Raw genomic sequence first — 15,631 nt, 5'->3', positions numbered from 1 at the left:
CAATGCTGAAACCACGAAAATAAGGAATTGTACCTCCAAAACTGAATGGGTCTGATGCAAACACACGATCCTGATCATATACAGAAAGATTAGAGAGGTCAATTAGGAAGATGAAACTGTTGTAAGAATTAATAAACAAAGTTTGATGCTCACTTTTGGCGTGTCTGGCATTGCCGCATATAACCCTTCACGATGTGATGAACCTTCTGATTCCTTGTATTGCAGCTGAAATTACGAGCACACCATGTTTGGCAGGAAGTTAGAAAAACAAATACAGTGTATATCTGTTAATCCATGTGAGATAGACTTGTATCATATGGTTTACCTGCTTCTGAAGATTCAGTAGTGTTAATATTTCTTTTCGTAACTCAAGATGCTCATCACACACGGTTTTCGTAGGAACCTTTGGCTTCAAATTAACCTGTAAAGTAGCTTTAATCAAATTATCTGATAAGAACCTACTAGCTACTACCCTAACTTCAGTACGGGAGGCCTTTATAGCATTTAGTCTCATTCATCAATCAATGGGAAAGATAACCAAAGGATTTAAGACAAATAGAAAGAGTTTAACAGAACAAGAATCAAATACAAACCCCGAGATCTTGCAGAGTCTGCTCAACACGCTTGATTGTTCGAAGACCAACAGCAGAGCTTGCAGCTTGGACCATTTGTTCAAGTCCATAGGTTCTCAAGTATACATGGAGCTAAAAAATTATCAGATTCAAAGAGTAAGATAAACTGGATAACCAAGTGGAAAAGGAAAGAGGAGAAGAGAGAGACACTGACCATACGCAGGGAAGCAAGGGTAGAGGCATAATCTGCCATAGTTAGTGTTGATGGAGCCACAGCAGTAGCAGGAAGTTGAGAATTAGATGATGGAGATATACTACGCCCTGAAACTATCCCATCAGCTTTATCAAGACCGGCGTTCTCATTTGCAGACACATCAGGCTCTTCTGCACGCTGGACAGCCAGTAAGACAGATAGTTTCAGAAACAAGATCAGGCAGACACATCCATTGTTTTTTACTTAGTACGAGTGCATATATTTATTTAAAGACAACACTTACACGTGCTGCCAATCGCATCTCTGTGATTCTTTTAGCCTCAGCCAGAATCTGCATACGCGGGAGAAGGGTAAGAGAAAACAAAGAACTAATTATATCTATTTGGCTGCACGTACATTCAAATATAAATAGAACAAAAACCTCAGCATCTTTCTTCTCCTGATGCCTACTCTGGGACAGGACTACAGACAATGCTCGCTTGCGCTCTCTATCACGTGTAATATCGTAAGGCTCCTGTTTATGCCAACACATAGTAAAACAACATTTAGAGAAATGCTCACTCTGTATAACACGACAAGGATAGATTGCCACAATAAACTAAAAATATAGTATATAAGATTTCATAGTTTGCTATGAAGAAACATAAGAGGATGTTGACCTTCATCAGAGGATGGTTTGCAACATCTGCTGGAGACTGAGCTCTAGCACGCAGCAAGGCCCGGGTTACTACAAAAGAAAGTACGTAAGAGTCATCTCAGTACTTGTATTGTTTAAATGAACACTGGCGCAACATGAAATAGAAACAGAGAGATAAAAGATGAAAACAAATGAAAGGACAAGGTAAAAGTGAACGTATAATGGTCTGAAAACAGATAAGGTGCATCATATACCACTGTAGTAACGATCCTTCAATTCCTCGACAGTCCGTGATACCGGAAATCGATCAGCTATTACAACAAAGCGGAGATCAAAATTTTGACAGAATTCAAACAACTGATCTGTCTCTTCCTTGGTCCACACCTGAAAGTTGGAGCACAATCAACCAAGATGACATAATCCAAAACAAGCATGTACAGAAACTATGCAGGAAATGTCTATACTTCATAGATAATAGAATCAAACAGAAACTCTTCCTTGAGCAGACACTTACAGGATCCGTTAAATGATTCTCATACTCCTCGTCTGTGTATTTCAAAATATCAACTGACTGCATTCACGCAAAGATACAAACAATTATATAGGAGTTAGAAAATGAAGTCAGAAAAAGCAGAAACTGAGAGAGGAAAGTGAAAGTAACTCAATGAAACTAAGAGAGACAATCATGAACGCAGTAGAATACCTTGTTGTATTTGGCAAAGGAGTAATCACCTGTCGGTGGAACATTATTCACCACTCTAGCCTGTGAAGATATAAATTCCCAAACGCATGGCATTAGAAAGAACGAAATGGTTAAGCTCTTTCAAACAATGGCGTTTTCACAGACAAAGAACTAACCCAATGGTAAAGCTGCAAATCATCTTTCCTAGCAGAACTGGTGAAGGGGAGCCATTGCCAAGCAACCTGTGAGATGATAAGGGCGCTTAGCATACTAACACTAGAATCATACAAAACAAGAATCAACTCAAAACTCAAAACAACAAGATAAATCGTAAAAGCAGCAGCCGACCTTTTCATCTGCAGGAGGACGGCGCTTTAAATGGGCAACATCAATTGAAGGCATAAGAGGAGCAACGCCGCCGGTAAGCGCATAAACCTGCAATTCAACAACGGCGACGGAAACTAAAAGTCATTGAAAAGCTAATAAAATCAATCGATTCCGAAGGATTATTTCGGTTCGTCAGAACTCACCTCGCGAGAAATGCCATCGGGCTTTCTATGGGACTCTTTCTGGGGTCGAGATCTCTTCTCCTGCGTTAAGGACAGTGGAGTCTTCGGCAACCCGAGGATGTCCTTTGCGTCCGTACCACCCATTGTAATTAGGGTTCCGAAATCATCCCGTCCACGAGCTTGAGCTTCGATTCGACCAGGACCTACTCCGATTCAGGAGTTAGGGTTTCCAACACTTGACTGATTTCAACGAGGGCGAAGATTGGGAATTGGGGGTTTTTGAGCGCGAAAGAATTGTTAAACCTTCGGAGTCACTTAGAGAGTGCTGAACTCCACTTGTGGAGCTAAAGCTTTAGCAACCGAAAGCAAGTTCAGCATTCCTCCTCTGACCAGTAAGCCTGCACAAGGAATGTGTAGACTAAGCGGTTTTATAGTATAAAAGCTTCTCTTAAGCGACTGACATGAGAGAATGGTTTACCCGTAAGAGACTTGAAGGAAAACGTGAAAAAAGGGGAGTCAAATTTTTTTTAGTGGTATCAAACTGAAAAGATAAATATATATGTTAGAGAAGATATAGTGGTATTTTCAACCATAGAGGGCACATAATCAATACAAATATAGTTAGTTACTTGAATATAACATATCAAAAATTAATACCGTGTACTATACTAGTATAACCATAGTTTTCAAAGATAATTTTATTGTATTAGTTTACTAAAAAGGTTCGATCGTTGTCAAAAGGAAATCTAGAAGGTTGTCCAACTATCATTGACCGATAGGAGAAATATATTTAAAAAAAAGATTAGATCGGAATATTTTCTTAAATCCAATCTTGCCATCTCATCTCGATATGTATATGTTTCTTGATGAACATGAACTTGTTTCTTGATCCTCAACATCAAAACTACAAGTGTAGTAATACACCATAACACCCTTTGCTTTTCTACCGTAAACACCATATTGGCACTCCCTCAAAGGGTGATTTGGTAAATTAAAAAACTTACCAAAAATAGATTTCCTCTCGATGTGCCTCTTAAATTACAAGATACTCAACAATGGTTGTTAAGACTATTACACACACTGCCACAACAAACACGCAAAGGCACACACATATATATATATATATGCATATTAATATATGCTTGTCTTCAATGCTATTACATAATTAAAGCATCATACAAGGTCGGAGACTGAGAGGTACGCATGGCATCCCTAGTGATGTTCTTTAGAGCACTGATGAGTTGCCGTCTTACGCCTAATGACGAGTCGGAGACCACGGTGGAGGCTTTGTCTTTGTCGTCGACTGGGAAAATTCGAGGAGACGAGAACACGACGAATAAAAGAACTTTGGAGGTTGATGTATCGCATGTCGGAGTTTATTACAGGACCTACGCGTGGGATCAAACCTATAGATGAAAGTTTTTACTGGATTGTCATCGATCGATAATCACTTGTTGATTGATATGAATTTATAACGCGAGTATATAAATAATGTGAGTTCTTTTGCATAAGTTTATGTTTCAATTGTTATTTATTATCGGATCTGAGTCGACCATGCATATTTTACACGTGGTGTATGTATATACGACATTTGTTAACAATTTGTTTATGTATCATATATATATTCACGAGTTTTATATACTTGGATGAGCGTTTTTTATAGTTCGACCCTCGTATGTTTACTCTTAATATGAATCAGACCAAACCATATATGACGTTGGTTCTTTTGAAAACGAATTAAAGTTAATCGAGAGTTTATAGTCTTATTTTTTTTTTTCCATTACAACGTCTAAGTAAAATTTTACTTGTCAGTTTTCAAAAGGAAAAAGAAGAACATCCTATTGAGTAATTCACATATGTCTTTTGCATAAGTTTATGTTTCAACTGTAATTTCGAGTCGACACCCTGCATATTTTACGTGTAGTATATGTATATGACATCTTAGGCTACGTACCAATTTAGTATATGTTTCAAATATATTCATGGGTTTAAATTACATCAACTATATGAACATAATAAACGGTGAGTGTTTAACTATACGTGCGCCAATGGTTAACCGCACAGTCGGAAACGAAGTTATATACTTGGATAGTTGGATGAGCATTATTTAACTCAATCTTTGTATATTTAGTCCTATATATACATATGAAACGGATAAAACGAATTCAACTGATCGAGTTATTATAGTCTACTAGCTAGTACCTTTTCTGTTCTCAACATCAAAAGAGAAAAAGAACGTACTATTGAGTAATTCACATAGTTATATATATATCACAAATCACAGTTTCCTCGTGTGAGATGATCGGATCTTAATATAGTCTGGGAAATTAAAGAAAAGAAAAAAAAAAAAAAAAAGCATAAATAATAACAATTAAGTAAGTCAAGATTCGTAAACCAAGGCCGTATCTAAAATGGCATCACGCACGAATGAAGTATTACAGCAAACGTGACGCAATTGAATTCCTTCGAAAACGTATCGTAATCGTATATATTGTTCCCTCTTAGTTATAGGAATACGATGTCGTTTCGTGGGAGAGGAGCTGGTCCTGCAAGAACCATAAACTCTCGTCGTCATTGGTCCACATGTTGTCCCCACCAACACAGCCCCAATCGTTGAACCCCGCGAAACCCGTTTGACCGATCGGGTCATAACCCGCCGACCCGTTCACCACAACGTCCGATAACGTCTCAGCCGGCGAATTCGAAGACGCTGCTGATACCTCCGCAGCCGGTACGAGTTGCTGATCATGATGAATCGGGTTGAATTGAAGGAAACCCGGTTCGACCGGACTCGGTTCGTCGACACGTTGACCTGGGTCGGTGATCATGGACTCGGATAGCTCACACGTGGAGGGTGATGATTGGGCGTTGATCCTTTCCACTAATCTGGGCATCCAAACATTACGCATAGTGTCTTTGAAGAGATTGCTATTAACATCGCATCTTAGGTGTTTAGCTTGTTTCTGGACTCGCGTTCTCCAATAGTTCTTTATTTCGTTATCTGTTCTTCCCGGTAAATACTGTGCAATCTTCGACCACCTTTTTATTTTATATATATATTAATAACATTGATCGATCATATATACTAAACTAGTGTAGTAGTAAAAAGATATATAAAGCGGAGTTGTGTGTAGACATATATATTACCTATTGCCCCAGAGAGAATGGAGTTTGAGGATCATAAATTGTTCTTCGAGAGTGATGTTGCCTCTTCTAACATCTGGACGTAAGTAGTTAAGCCATCTTAATCTGCAACTCTTACCAGTTCTCTTAAGCCCTGCACACATATATGTATAAGTTTTATCTACCTCGATCCTGTATATATAGGCTTTTGTAAAAGTAACTAGTGTACGTATGTGGGTTTAGTTTAGAGGTTGATAAGAAGATTTATATACCAGAGGAACGAGCGATGTGGTTCCAACGAGCATCACCATGGATAGAGACGAAGTTGACTAGGATTGCATCTTCTTCCTCGGTCCATGGACCTTTCCGTACATCAGAATCTTCTTCATGATGAGTTGGAGAGTTTGAGTTGCGCTCGTAATCTTCCATTTCTTTAATCAAAAAGAAAAAAAAGAAAAAAAGAAAGGAAAAGAGTTAGAGAAAGAGAGGAGACGATGGTGTGTGAATGGTTTTTTTGGATTAGATTTGAAGTGATTAAGCAATGTGCCAATTTTTATATATATAGTACCCAAGGAACGCAAAAATATAATAAAACAATTTTAATTAAAAAGTAGTATTTTATAAAAGGGATATTTTGAAAAATAAGTAGAAGGTTGAAGAGTGACTGGAACACGGCATAAGTGTGATGTTCAATTATTATTTTTATTCTGTTTCTAAAGTGGAATTTTGCAACTATTCTAAATATAAATAAAATAATTAACTCATGGTCAATTGTTTGTGTAATTAAAAAATACCAAGGTTTGACACTTTGACTTGTTCAGATGTATAGTAACACGCACTCTTATGCTTTTATCTTTCTTTGTTAATTAAGTGTTTTTTTTTTAATAATCTTTAATAAAGTTTCTAGTAAGTTGTTTGTGTATTATTTGTAGCCTTGTTCAAACTGATTCTGATTATTACTTATCGTTCTTGAGATAACGAGTTATGTTTTCGTCGCTTTCTTGAAATTAGCAAACATGGAGAAACTATTACTTGGTAAGCATATAAGATTTTATTAACTCCGACGGGTATATCTTTCAGTATACAGTATATATAAGACTTAATGTCCTAAATCTGAAGTAGCTAAATAACATAGGACTATTGACATTTAAAGCAAAGTCAGATGAGAAATGGAGTTAGGCGAGTTATAAGGACTTTGCTTTTGAATTTTTGGGACATTTTTTTAAATGTTTTTTGTTTTCGATTGTAGAGCAGTCAAAGAGACGTCTTTCCTCTGTCTATCACTACGACTTCTATGCGTATTTATATATATTTCTCAGAATGAGAGATACTTTTATACCAACATTATCAATAGGATATTTTCAACAAAATTTTGTCTCGCACGGTGGAATTATTATCGAAACAATATAAAAAAAAACTGTTTTTTTCTTTTATTAAAATTTCCATTTTAAAAAAATGCGAACACCGATTACAAAACATAAAACCCATGACACGCAGGAACAATAACAATATCAAAAGTTACTGATTATGAAAATACTCATGAGGAAGTAAAGAGAGACCGTAATAATAAAATAACGTACTCGTACTACTTCTGTTATTTATGCATATAATGAAATTATGACTAATGTCTATATATAAAAATGATTAATGTGTATATGGTAAAACACGTCTATACTCTAAGTCTCTAATGTTTATTCGATTGGTAAGTTCTATGGTATTTTATCAAAACTGTGTACAGCTAATGAATAGTATTTTTTAGTCAAACACATGCATGATTTAATTTCTATATGTACTAAGTAAGAAAAACCGAAAACAGATGTATATATAGGAAGGATTACATATAGGATTATAGCATACTAATTAGAAGCACATACAATCTGATGCGTACGTGTGAGAGACATCCACTCTGCTAAAAAGGAGGGTCGAAATTTCATTTCAAAACAAAAAATATATATTAAAGTAATAAAAAGAGTTTAAGTAATGCAAGTAAACACAAGATTATTTTATATTGTTACACAACGACACACAAACAGTAGCCTCCATAGTTCTAGGGGAAAGCAACACTCCCGATTAAGTGTATGAACCTGAGAACCGAATCAGATCTCGATGTCTTTATATATTAGACACTTGTCGTCTGCTTCTAACTTTCAACTGATCAGGACAAATACACACACACACAAGTGAAGACGTGTCATTTCGAATAAATATATAGGTTAGAGCATCCTCATTTCAAGGATCTTATGAGGTAAAACCCCTAAGATTTGCAAAGAAAAAACCTTATATAAGAAATAAAGAAAGAAAAGAGACGTTTACGAGCTATCAAAATCAGAAGAAGTACCAAAAGTAGAACCCACAATCTTTATAACTTACACGCTCAAAATTATGTCATATTCATACACAAAGCCTCTTTTTTTTTTTTTTTTTTGTCATCTTGGTTATGTCTAATTCCTCCGATTTGATGCGACATAACACATTATAAGCCTCCAACTAACTATTTTCTTCTATTAGGTCAATCCCAAAATCTAAAAAAACTCTAAAAGGAAAGATGGCTGATGAGATATTATATTACTTTATTTATCTCTTATGTTGATGGATCCATTTTTAGGTTATGGAGTGGAGTCGTGTTACATCTCCTTTAATGTAAAACATGAAAACACTTTTTTTTTTTTGGGATTCTATTTATTTGTACAGTGTACATTGTTATAAATATCTCATTTTGCATGGCGTAAAATCGATGACGTAGGAATGATGACGCAGAGGAGAAACCCTCGAATAAGAGAGTAGTTCTTCGAACTTTAAACTTTACAGCATGTGATGGCATGAGAATCAGACCATAGAAGATAGAACATACATGTTTAAGCATCTATCTTTTTTCCGTCAACGCATCTATAAAGACGTGTATATATATATCTGTATTCACAAAAGTAATATGGTCTAATAAGTCTTGGGAGATCCATTTCCTGGTTGAGGTTCAGTGTAACAAATAGTCTTAGATGAACCCCTGTGATATGATGTCTATTCCCTGTAAAGATTAACATGACATAATCAAACCTCAAATTAAAAAGAACTCCATGTTACTATTTTCTGAAATGGTTAAACATTGTATACATTTTTCTTTGTTTTTGTAATGATTAGATAAATCTATTCTCAATCTTTAATAGTATAACTAGGTAATTACCCATAATAATTACACTTATTCCTTTTTTTTCAACACTCCAGCAATTGCTATAGTTTTTAAGTAAGTAAATGATTATAGTTTTTTCCAGAATGATTATCTTACTGAAATAAATTAAAGTAATTTTGCATAGGTTATATTAATATTGATCCATACAATATTATATTCTCTATTGGAAAAATATTTCTGAAAAATACAATTCCATTATACGTGAGAAAATACTAGAAGAAAAGAGAACAAAATAAGGAATTGTAAGAAGTCTTTACAATATGAAAAGGTTAGTAAAAAAAGTCTACCATTAACCGTAAAATAAAAATGAAGTGAAATTATAAACTCGGAAGTAAAATATGGTTATGCATGTTGCCTAAACTCGGACACTATGTGGTTGACTTTGATTGGTCGGAACGTGATCTCTCAAAAGCAACAATTTCAAAGCTTAGTGAAGAAAAAAATGAAAAAGCATGAGTAAACTGTGTGCATATACAATAATGGAAACATATGAATAATAATATTAACTAGGAACCCAAATAAAAGATGACCGGCGATGATTAAGGTAATAAAAGTCAAAGCTCAAATACAACCGACACTTTTAGCAGGAAATTCGAAGACATCGTAAGAGATCCACTTTCATAATTATTCTCTTCTTTTGTTTTCTTTCTAATTTCTTTGTCAAATTTTGCAACACAAAAACACGTTTTAGAATTTAGAGTCAATGTCAACATGATCAGGATTCAGCAGTGTGTTATACGGTTTTGTGATCACAAAGTATGAGGTTTAAGCCTCTTTAGACCACAATATATGCCGACTGTATTATTAAAGAGACGCGAGAGGTTAGTGTTTGTCATGTTTGTGTAGCAAATTGTTGAATCTTCTTCTTCGCAAATACCAAGTACAGAGTATCACATAATCAAAGCTTTCATACCTTTTTTTTTTTTTTTTTTTTTTTTTCTATTTCGGCTTGAGTTATAGATTTTTTATAGTTTTGTACCTTTTTGGCATTTGGTGAGACTAACGAAGTTTGTAACACTAAAGAGTCAAGCAAACTCCAAAAACCAAAACGTAATCAGGCTCCAGTCTCATAACTGTGACATCAAACTCGGACTTAGGACCAGAGAAATGGGATTGATGCAAACTAGTGAAGGGCTTGATAGCGTTGATGAAACCCTCTCAAGAACGAAACTGAACTATGATTCCAAAAAAATAAATAAAGATTATACATACCTGTTAGGTCAAGTGATTCAAATTTCCATACACACAGCAATTTCATTACCATTCTCTCTGTTTAACTTTTACTGTTACAAAGAGTCCCGAGTTTTATGATGATGTTCGGTTTTTCTGGGCCTTTGTAAGCCTATTTTTTGTACACTATGAGCCCAAATCCGAGAGAATGATAAATTTTCTGTATCCAACTTAGCTAGCTGCTTCTAGCGTTTTCCCGTATTTTTTAACCGTTTGTTTAAACTTTCCCGTTTACGGTCCCACGTTCGTTCCAGAACTTTCACCAAAACGCCAATCACTACCGTTCCATCTCCTATTTACACGTGTACGTTCCTGATTTTATAATCGTAACCAATCCAAGCGTCTATATTAAACCCCGTTCATCCCACACCGTAAGTCGATCATTAGTAAAACTCTAAATCATCACATCTCTCTCATCACTCTCTCAGCAGATCACGTGTTTCTCACATGGCTCCGGAGCTTACTCAAACCACCGCTGCTAAATCCACCGTAACAATAACAAAACCTTCACCGCCGACGATCTATGGCGGCGGTCGAGCTTACGTGACGTTTCTCGCTGGTAACGGTGATTACGTGAAAGGAGTCGTAGGTTTAGCCAAGGGGTTGAGGAAAGTCAAATCGTCGTATCCACTCGTTGTTGCTATATTACCGGACGTTCCGGAGGAGCACCGTCGTATACTGGTGGAACAAGGCTGCATTGTCCGTGAAATCGAACCCGTTTACCCACCCGATAACCAAACTCAGTTTGCCATGGCTTATTACGTCATCAACTACTCTAAACTCCGTATCTGGAAGGTACATATGATACGTCGTCGTTTCCATACTATCCCTTTTACTTTTAGTGTTTTGACAATACGTCGTCGTTTCTGATGTTGTAAGTTGGGTTCATGCTCTGTTCCGTGTTATGTGCAGTTTGTGGAGTATAGTAAAATGATATATTTAGACGGTGACATTCAAGTTTACGAGAACATCGACCACCTGTTCGATCTTCCTGATGGCTATTTCTACGCTGTGATGGATTGTTTCTGCGAGAAGACGTGGAGCCACACGCCGCAATACAAGATCGGATATTGTCAACAGTGCCCGGAGAAAGTTCAGTGGCCAAAGGCAGAGCTTGGAGAGCCGCCGGCTCTTTACTTCAACGCAGGGATGTTCTTGTTCGAGCCTAACCTCGAGACTTACGAGGACCTACTGAAAACTCTTCAAATTACTCCTCCGACTCCTTTCGCTGAACAGGTAAGGGAAAAATATTAACTTAAGCTTGCATTTCCCTGTTATGCTCTCCTTACATCTGTTTTTTTTTTTTAATATTTTTTTTTTTTTGTGGATTTGTTTGTGCAGGATTTTCTCAACATGTACTTCAAGAAAATCTACAAGCCGATTCCTTTGGTGTACAATCTCGTCCTTGCGATGCTATGGCGCCACCCAGAAAATGTAGAGCTTGATAAAGTCAAAGTGGTGCACTACTGTGCGGCGGTAAGTTATATTTGCTCCCGGATTTGTTTTTGTTTTTCAAAACAATGAGTTTGTTTCTGAGTTCGGAAAATCTTTTTTATTCGTTAATAGGGTTCAAAGCCGTGGAGATACACCGGGAAGGAAGCCAACATGGACAGAGAAGACATAAAAATGCTAGTGAACAAATGGTGGGATATTTACAAGGATGACTCCTTGGACTACAAGAAACCTTTAGGCGTTGCCGAAACAGAGGCCGATCTGGTGAATCTGAAGCCGTTTATCACTGCTCTTACTGATGTTGGACGCGTCAACTACGTGACCGCACCGTCCGCTGCTTGAATGTCATCAGGAGTTAAAATTGTCGGTTATTTAGGTGGGTTTTTTACCGGGCAGTGAGTGGTATGTGTCCGGTCAACAACCACACATGCTATCTCTGGTTTCAAATGCATTGGCGGTCTTCAAAATGTAATTTGATTTCGTCCCTTTTTCTTATTGTCTAATCTCTATAATGTGTGTCTCATTAATTTTTGCGTGTATCTTCGAATCTCAAGCTTGAACAAAATAAATATACCAAAAAACAGTCACCCTCATTTCTAAGATATGAACTGTTCAATTTTTGTTTTGAAATACAGATGCAAAGATAAGATAAAAATGATATACTCATTCGGGAAGAAGAGGCGAAAAGTAACGAGTTATTTAAAGGGAAAATACAAAAGTGTGAAATGATCTGAGTTTGAGATAAGAGACGAAGAAGAAGAATATAATAATAAATCTTTTAGTACTAGCGAAACAGATCCCTTCTTTGATTTATATAAACCAAACAAAAGCAAAAGAGGAATCTGGCTAACATCCCTTCTATGCCTGCAAATCATAGAGACATTTAAGTGTGTCAAACTCAGATTATAAACGAAAATTGGAGTTGCTACAAGAGAGAGTAGATAGTAGATGATACCTTGTTTGCGATGTTGTTGGAGAGCCAGTCAAGTCCCTCATAGAGACCTTCTCCTGAGGTGGCACATGTGCTCTGAATGTACCTGTCATTACAATGATCACATGAGCTCACATGCCATGAGTAATAATAGACTGTGTATCGAGAAAAGCTAGTTCTGTGTTTTTTAACTCACCAGTGTCGTTGGCGGAGGGAGTGGAGCCCAAGCTTGTCGGTTATCTCAGCAGCGTTCATCGCGTTGGGAAGATCTTGCTTGTTAGCAAAAACAAGCAGAACTGCATCCCTCAATTCATCCTGCCAGTAAAACATCACAAAGTAAAACAACCATATGGTCTGTGGCCGCTATACAAAGGCATAGAGGCAAGTGTTGAGTGAGATTACCTCATTGAGCATCCTGTGAAGCTCATCCCTGGCTTCAACAACACGATCACGATCATTGCTGTCCACAACAAAGATGAGTCCCTGCGTGTTCTGGAAGTAATGTCTCCACAATGGACGGATCTAAATGAGCACAAGGAGGAGGTAGTTAGATTAGTAAAGTTCTATCAATTCTACAAGCAGGACCCAAATGAGAAAACATAGTCCACAAAGAAAAGGTGCTAATCTGGGAATATAAGCAAGAAAAAGACATCTCTTTGAGGATCAAAGAGAGTTCAAAATTCCAGCTGAACTGATTTAGCTTATCAAATGTAGAGTGTGGGCACATAATACCAACACTGAACCTAATAAGCAAACCCTTTTTTAACAGATGACATCATTATTGGATGATCGACAACAAACAAAAAAAATGGAATGACTGTTACCTTGTCTTGACCCCCGACATCCCACACGGTAAAGCTAATGTTCTTGTATTCAACAGTCTCAACGTTGAACCCTAAAAACAAAGAGGAAAATTCAGCTTCTCATATAAAACAAGTGAAATATTCGACAAAACAAATCAGGTATAAGATAAAAGTTACTACTCACCAATGGTAGGGATAGTGGTGACGATCTCTCCAAGCTTGAGCTTGTACAGGATGGTGGTCTTACCAGCAGCATCGAGACCCACCATCAGAATACGCATCTCTTTCTTCGCAAAGAGCCTGCTGAACAGCTTTCCAAAGGACAAACCCATTTTTTCCAAGCCTGTTCACATAATCAGATTAAAATTCACATTTCTCAATTCACGGGAAGCTCTGAATCAAAGAAATAATAATTGCAAAACACAATTTGAGGAATCATCTACAGATTAAAGCACCATCGCGGACCTACATCAAAAAATTCATATTCTCATTTCTATGGATCGAATCAAGATCTAAGATCTACAATTGCGTACAATCAACAACTATAAGACGAGATTATAATAGAACAGCTTAGCTTGATCTGAAGGGAAAAAGAAAGAATCAACTAAAATCAATTTGAATTTCCACTACGCAAGATACAGATCCAGCATTCGAAACTAGCGAACCATAAGAAAACACATCCACTGATGATAGAAAACGGAAGAAACACGACAGATCTGGAAATGGCGAGCCGTAAACTATACACGGATCCGGATCGCGGGAAAGGAATTCAAACAGAAGAATCAGTAAACGGAGAACGATAGAGACCGAATCGGCGGAGTAATCTTACCGGAGAAACAAGGCCGCACGAGATCTAAGCTTTCTCCTTAACGCCGATATGGTAGTCCTAAGAAAATGGCCTTCGAACGTTTCACGATGGATTTTATTTTTTTCTGTTCCTATGAGACACAAAAAAAAATCTCTACTTTAAATAAACCAGTGAGCGTTAAAAATACGTCGAATATATGGTTTTAATTAAAATATTTATGTTATGCAATTACTTTGGACCCTCCTCTTTCATATATCATCCTTATGGGCCAACACAATTCGGACATTACTTAATCGATTTAAGTTTTATATCTTTTTAGGTAGATATAGGCTTATTGGGCTTTGCAGCCGAATTGTTTTTCACTCAGAAATCAGAATCTTTATCCAAACGACGTAGCAAGATGCACTCGTTTGGTTTTAGTAAACCGGATATGACTTAACCAACGACATCGGGTTTTTTGCAAGGATGAATCATAAGTTCATAACCACCGTTCATTGATTGTTCTCGAATTGGTCGGTCCTTGTGTCTGAATCAATTGCGTGCACAAAAGTTCTATTTAATTAATGGTAATGATTAATTGGATCTTTTTGAAGTCAAACTTATGACACATTATTACAATCTTGAGGCTCCAAATTTTTCTTTCTTTAAAAGTAGATAAATTAGTATGCTTTTATATAGAAAGAAACAACAATTATATTGGCGGAGTAAAATTATATTGAACGTTAAAGATGAGGGGTGAAGAGAAAAAACAAGAAGTGAGACATGAATACATGATAATGAAATATTTTTAGATATTGGAAGTCTAGTCTTCATGCATCCATGTTTCTTACTTTATTGTATAAGTGGTCGACAACATATTTCATTTTTGTATAAGTTTTGAGGAAGACAACATATTTCAGTCATCCAAATATTTTTTTGTAACATTAGCTTGAGAATCAAACCGAATACTGTCGATGTTTTTATTTCAAGTGCTTTTAATTTTTGTAAGAAGATTTGTATATTTTCAAAACGTGTTAGGGTTTTTACCAACACACATACATAAGCTTCAAAACTTCAAATACTTTCAACAGCTTCGTATGCAATCTCCCTTTCTACCACATGGAAATGAAAATAACCATTATATATATCTAACACACGTAACACTTCCGGAGAATTGTTTCAACTTCTACAAATACACTTTTTCAGTGGACACATATATTAGATATTAGTAAGTAATAAAACGAAAATGATAAGATAAGGTATCTGTTGCATCGATAGAGCAAATAAAGATTCTAGTAATAAGAATGCATGTTGACCAATTAATTAACGATATGATAGGAGATTAAAAAAGCACGATATTTAAAAACACAAATCAAAGCATTTAAAATTGGATATATTTTCTTATCAAATTGACACATCCAAAACAAATAACTCCAAGCAGAAGCATGTCAATTTCACTTACCTCGTTTTTAATTATTTTTGTTAACCATCTTTTTACGAATATGTT

At 36.3% G+C, this 15,631-nt stretch overlaps 4 protein-coding genes across 4 annotated transcripts in view; 1 reads left to right on the top strand and 3 right to left on the bottom strand.

Moving 5' to 3' along the window:
• LOC17889897 (SWR1-complex protein 4) overlaps positions 1–2,908 on the bottom strand; it is a 3,466-nt gene extending 558 nt beyond the window's left edge. The window contains exons 1-14 of the mRNA XM_006293483.2: positions 2,636–2,908; positions 2,454–2,540; positions 2,282–2,347; positions 2,127–2,186; positions 1,938–1,994; positions 1,678–1,807; positions 1,446–1,513; positions 1,208–1,300; positions 1,070–1,117; positions 787–963; positions 594–704; positions 326–421; positions 154–225; positions 6–70 (exon numbers count right to left, since the gene is read on the bottom strand). Of these exons, the coding sequence (XP_006293545.2) occupies positions 6–70; positions 154–225; positions 326–421; positions 594–704; positions 787–963; positions 1,070–1,117; positions 1,208–1,300; positions 1,446–1,513; positions 1,678–1,807; positions 1,938–1,994; positions 2,127–2,186; positions 2,282–2,347; positions 2,454–2,540; positions 2,636–2,758 (1,253 nt within the window). The 5' untranslated portion in view covers positions 2,759–2,908. The remainder of the gene's footprint in view (positions 1–5; positions 71–153; positions 226–325; positions 422–593; positions 705–786; positions 964–1,069; positions 1,118–1,207; positions 1,301–1,445; positions 1,514–1,677; positions 1,808–1,937; positions 1,995–2,126; positions 2,187–2,281; positions 2,348–2,453; positions 2,541–2,635) is intronic.
• Positions 2,909–4,904: 1,996 nt separating this feature from the next.
• On the bottom strand, positions 4,905–6,279 carry LOC17888334 (transcription factor MYB78). Its single transcript, XM_006294718.2, has 3 exons — positions 6,010–6,279; positions 5,762–5,891; positions 4,905–5,653 (listed from the first exon to the last, which is right to left on the bottom strand). Exons 1-3 carry the CDS (start codon positions 6,164–6,166, stop codon positions 5,116–5,118), a joined length of 825 nt encoding a protein of 274 aa, XP_006294780.1. The 5' UTR covers positions 6,167–6,279; the 3' UTR covers positions 4,905–5,115.
• A 4,266-nt stretch (positions 6,280–10,545) lies between these two features.
• Positions 10,546–12,196, top strand: LOC17890289 (galactinol synthase 1). Its single transcript, XM_006296452.2, has 4 exons — positions 10,546–10,946; positions 11,064–11,387; positions 11,493–11,627; positions 11,718–12,196. The coding sequence occupies exons 1-4, from the start codon at positions 10,599–10,601 to the stop codon at positions 11,943–11,945; spliced, it is 1,035 nt and encodes a 344-aa protein (XP_006296514.1). The 5' UTR covers positions 10,546–10,598; the 3' UTR covers positions 11,946–12,196.
• Positions 12,197–12,277: 81 nt separating this feature from the next.
• Positions 12,278–14,282, bottom strand: LOC17887651 (ADP-ribosylation factor 1). The gene is made up of 7 exons (XM_006296077.2): positions 14,167–14,282; positions 13,522–13,680; positions 13,359–13,429; positions 12,937–13,056; positions 12,731–12,849; positions 12,559–12,640; positions 12,278–12,467 (listed from the first exon to the last, which is right to left on the bottom strand). Exons 2-7 carry the CDS (start codon positions 13,667–13,669, stop codon positions 12,462–12,464), a joined length of 546 nt encoding a protein of 181 aa, XP_006296139.2. The 5' UTR covers positions 13,670–13,680; positions 14,167–14,282; the 3' UTR covers positions 12,278–12,461.
• Between the last annotated feature and the right edge of the window lie 1,349 nt (positions 14,283–15,631).

This window comes from Capsella rubella, unplaced genomic scaffold, assembly GCF_000375325.1.
Source record: "Capsella rubella cultivar Monte Gargano unplaced genomic scaffold, Caprub1_0 scaffold_4, whole genome shotgun sequence".
Lineage (NCBI taxonomy): Eukaryota > Viridiplantae > Streptophyta > Magnoliopsida > Brassicales > Brassicaceae > Capsella > Capsella rubella.
Note: the sequence above shows the minus strand (reverse complement) of the source record. Positions and strands in the feature narration are given on the sequence as shown.

Coding starts and splice junctions, on each gene's coding strand:
- LOC17887651 (XM_006296077.2), bottom strand. CDS start 13,669: ATGGGTTTGTCCTTTGGAAAGCTGTTCAGCAGGCTCTTTGCGAAGAAA. Junction 13,057..13,358: donor ATGTCGGGGGTCAAGACAAG/GTAACAGTCATT, acceptor GTGCTCATTTAG/ATCCGTCCATTGTGGAGACA. Junction 12,850..12,936: donor TTCACAGGATGCTCAATGAG/GTAATCTCACTC, acceptor TTTTACTGGCAG/GATGAATTGAGGGATGCAGT.
- LOC17890289 (XM_006296452.2), top strand. CDS start 10,599: ATGGCTCCGGAGCTTACTCAAACCACCGCTGCTAAATCCACCGTAACA. Junction 11,388..11,492: donor CGACTCCTTTCGCTGAACAG/GTAAGGGAAAAA, acceptor TTGTTTGTGCAG/GATTTTCTCAACATGTACTT. Junction 11,628..11,717: donor TGGTGCACTACTGTGCGGCG/GTAAGTTATATT, acceptor ATTCGTTAATAG/GGTTCAAAGCCGTGGAGATA.
- LOC17888334 (XM_006294718.2), bottom strand. CDS start 6,166: ATGGAAGATTACGAGCGCAACTCAAACTCTCCAACTCATCATGAAGAA. Junction 5,892..6,009: donor CCACATCGCTCGTTCCTCTG/GTATATAAATCT, acceptor ATATGTGTGCAG/GGCTTAAGAGAACTGGTAAG. Junction 5,654..5,761: donor CATTCTCTCTGGGGCAATAG/GTAATATATATG, acceptor TAAAATAAAAAG/GTGGTCGAAGATTGCACAGT.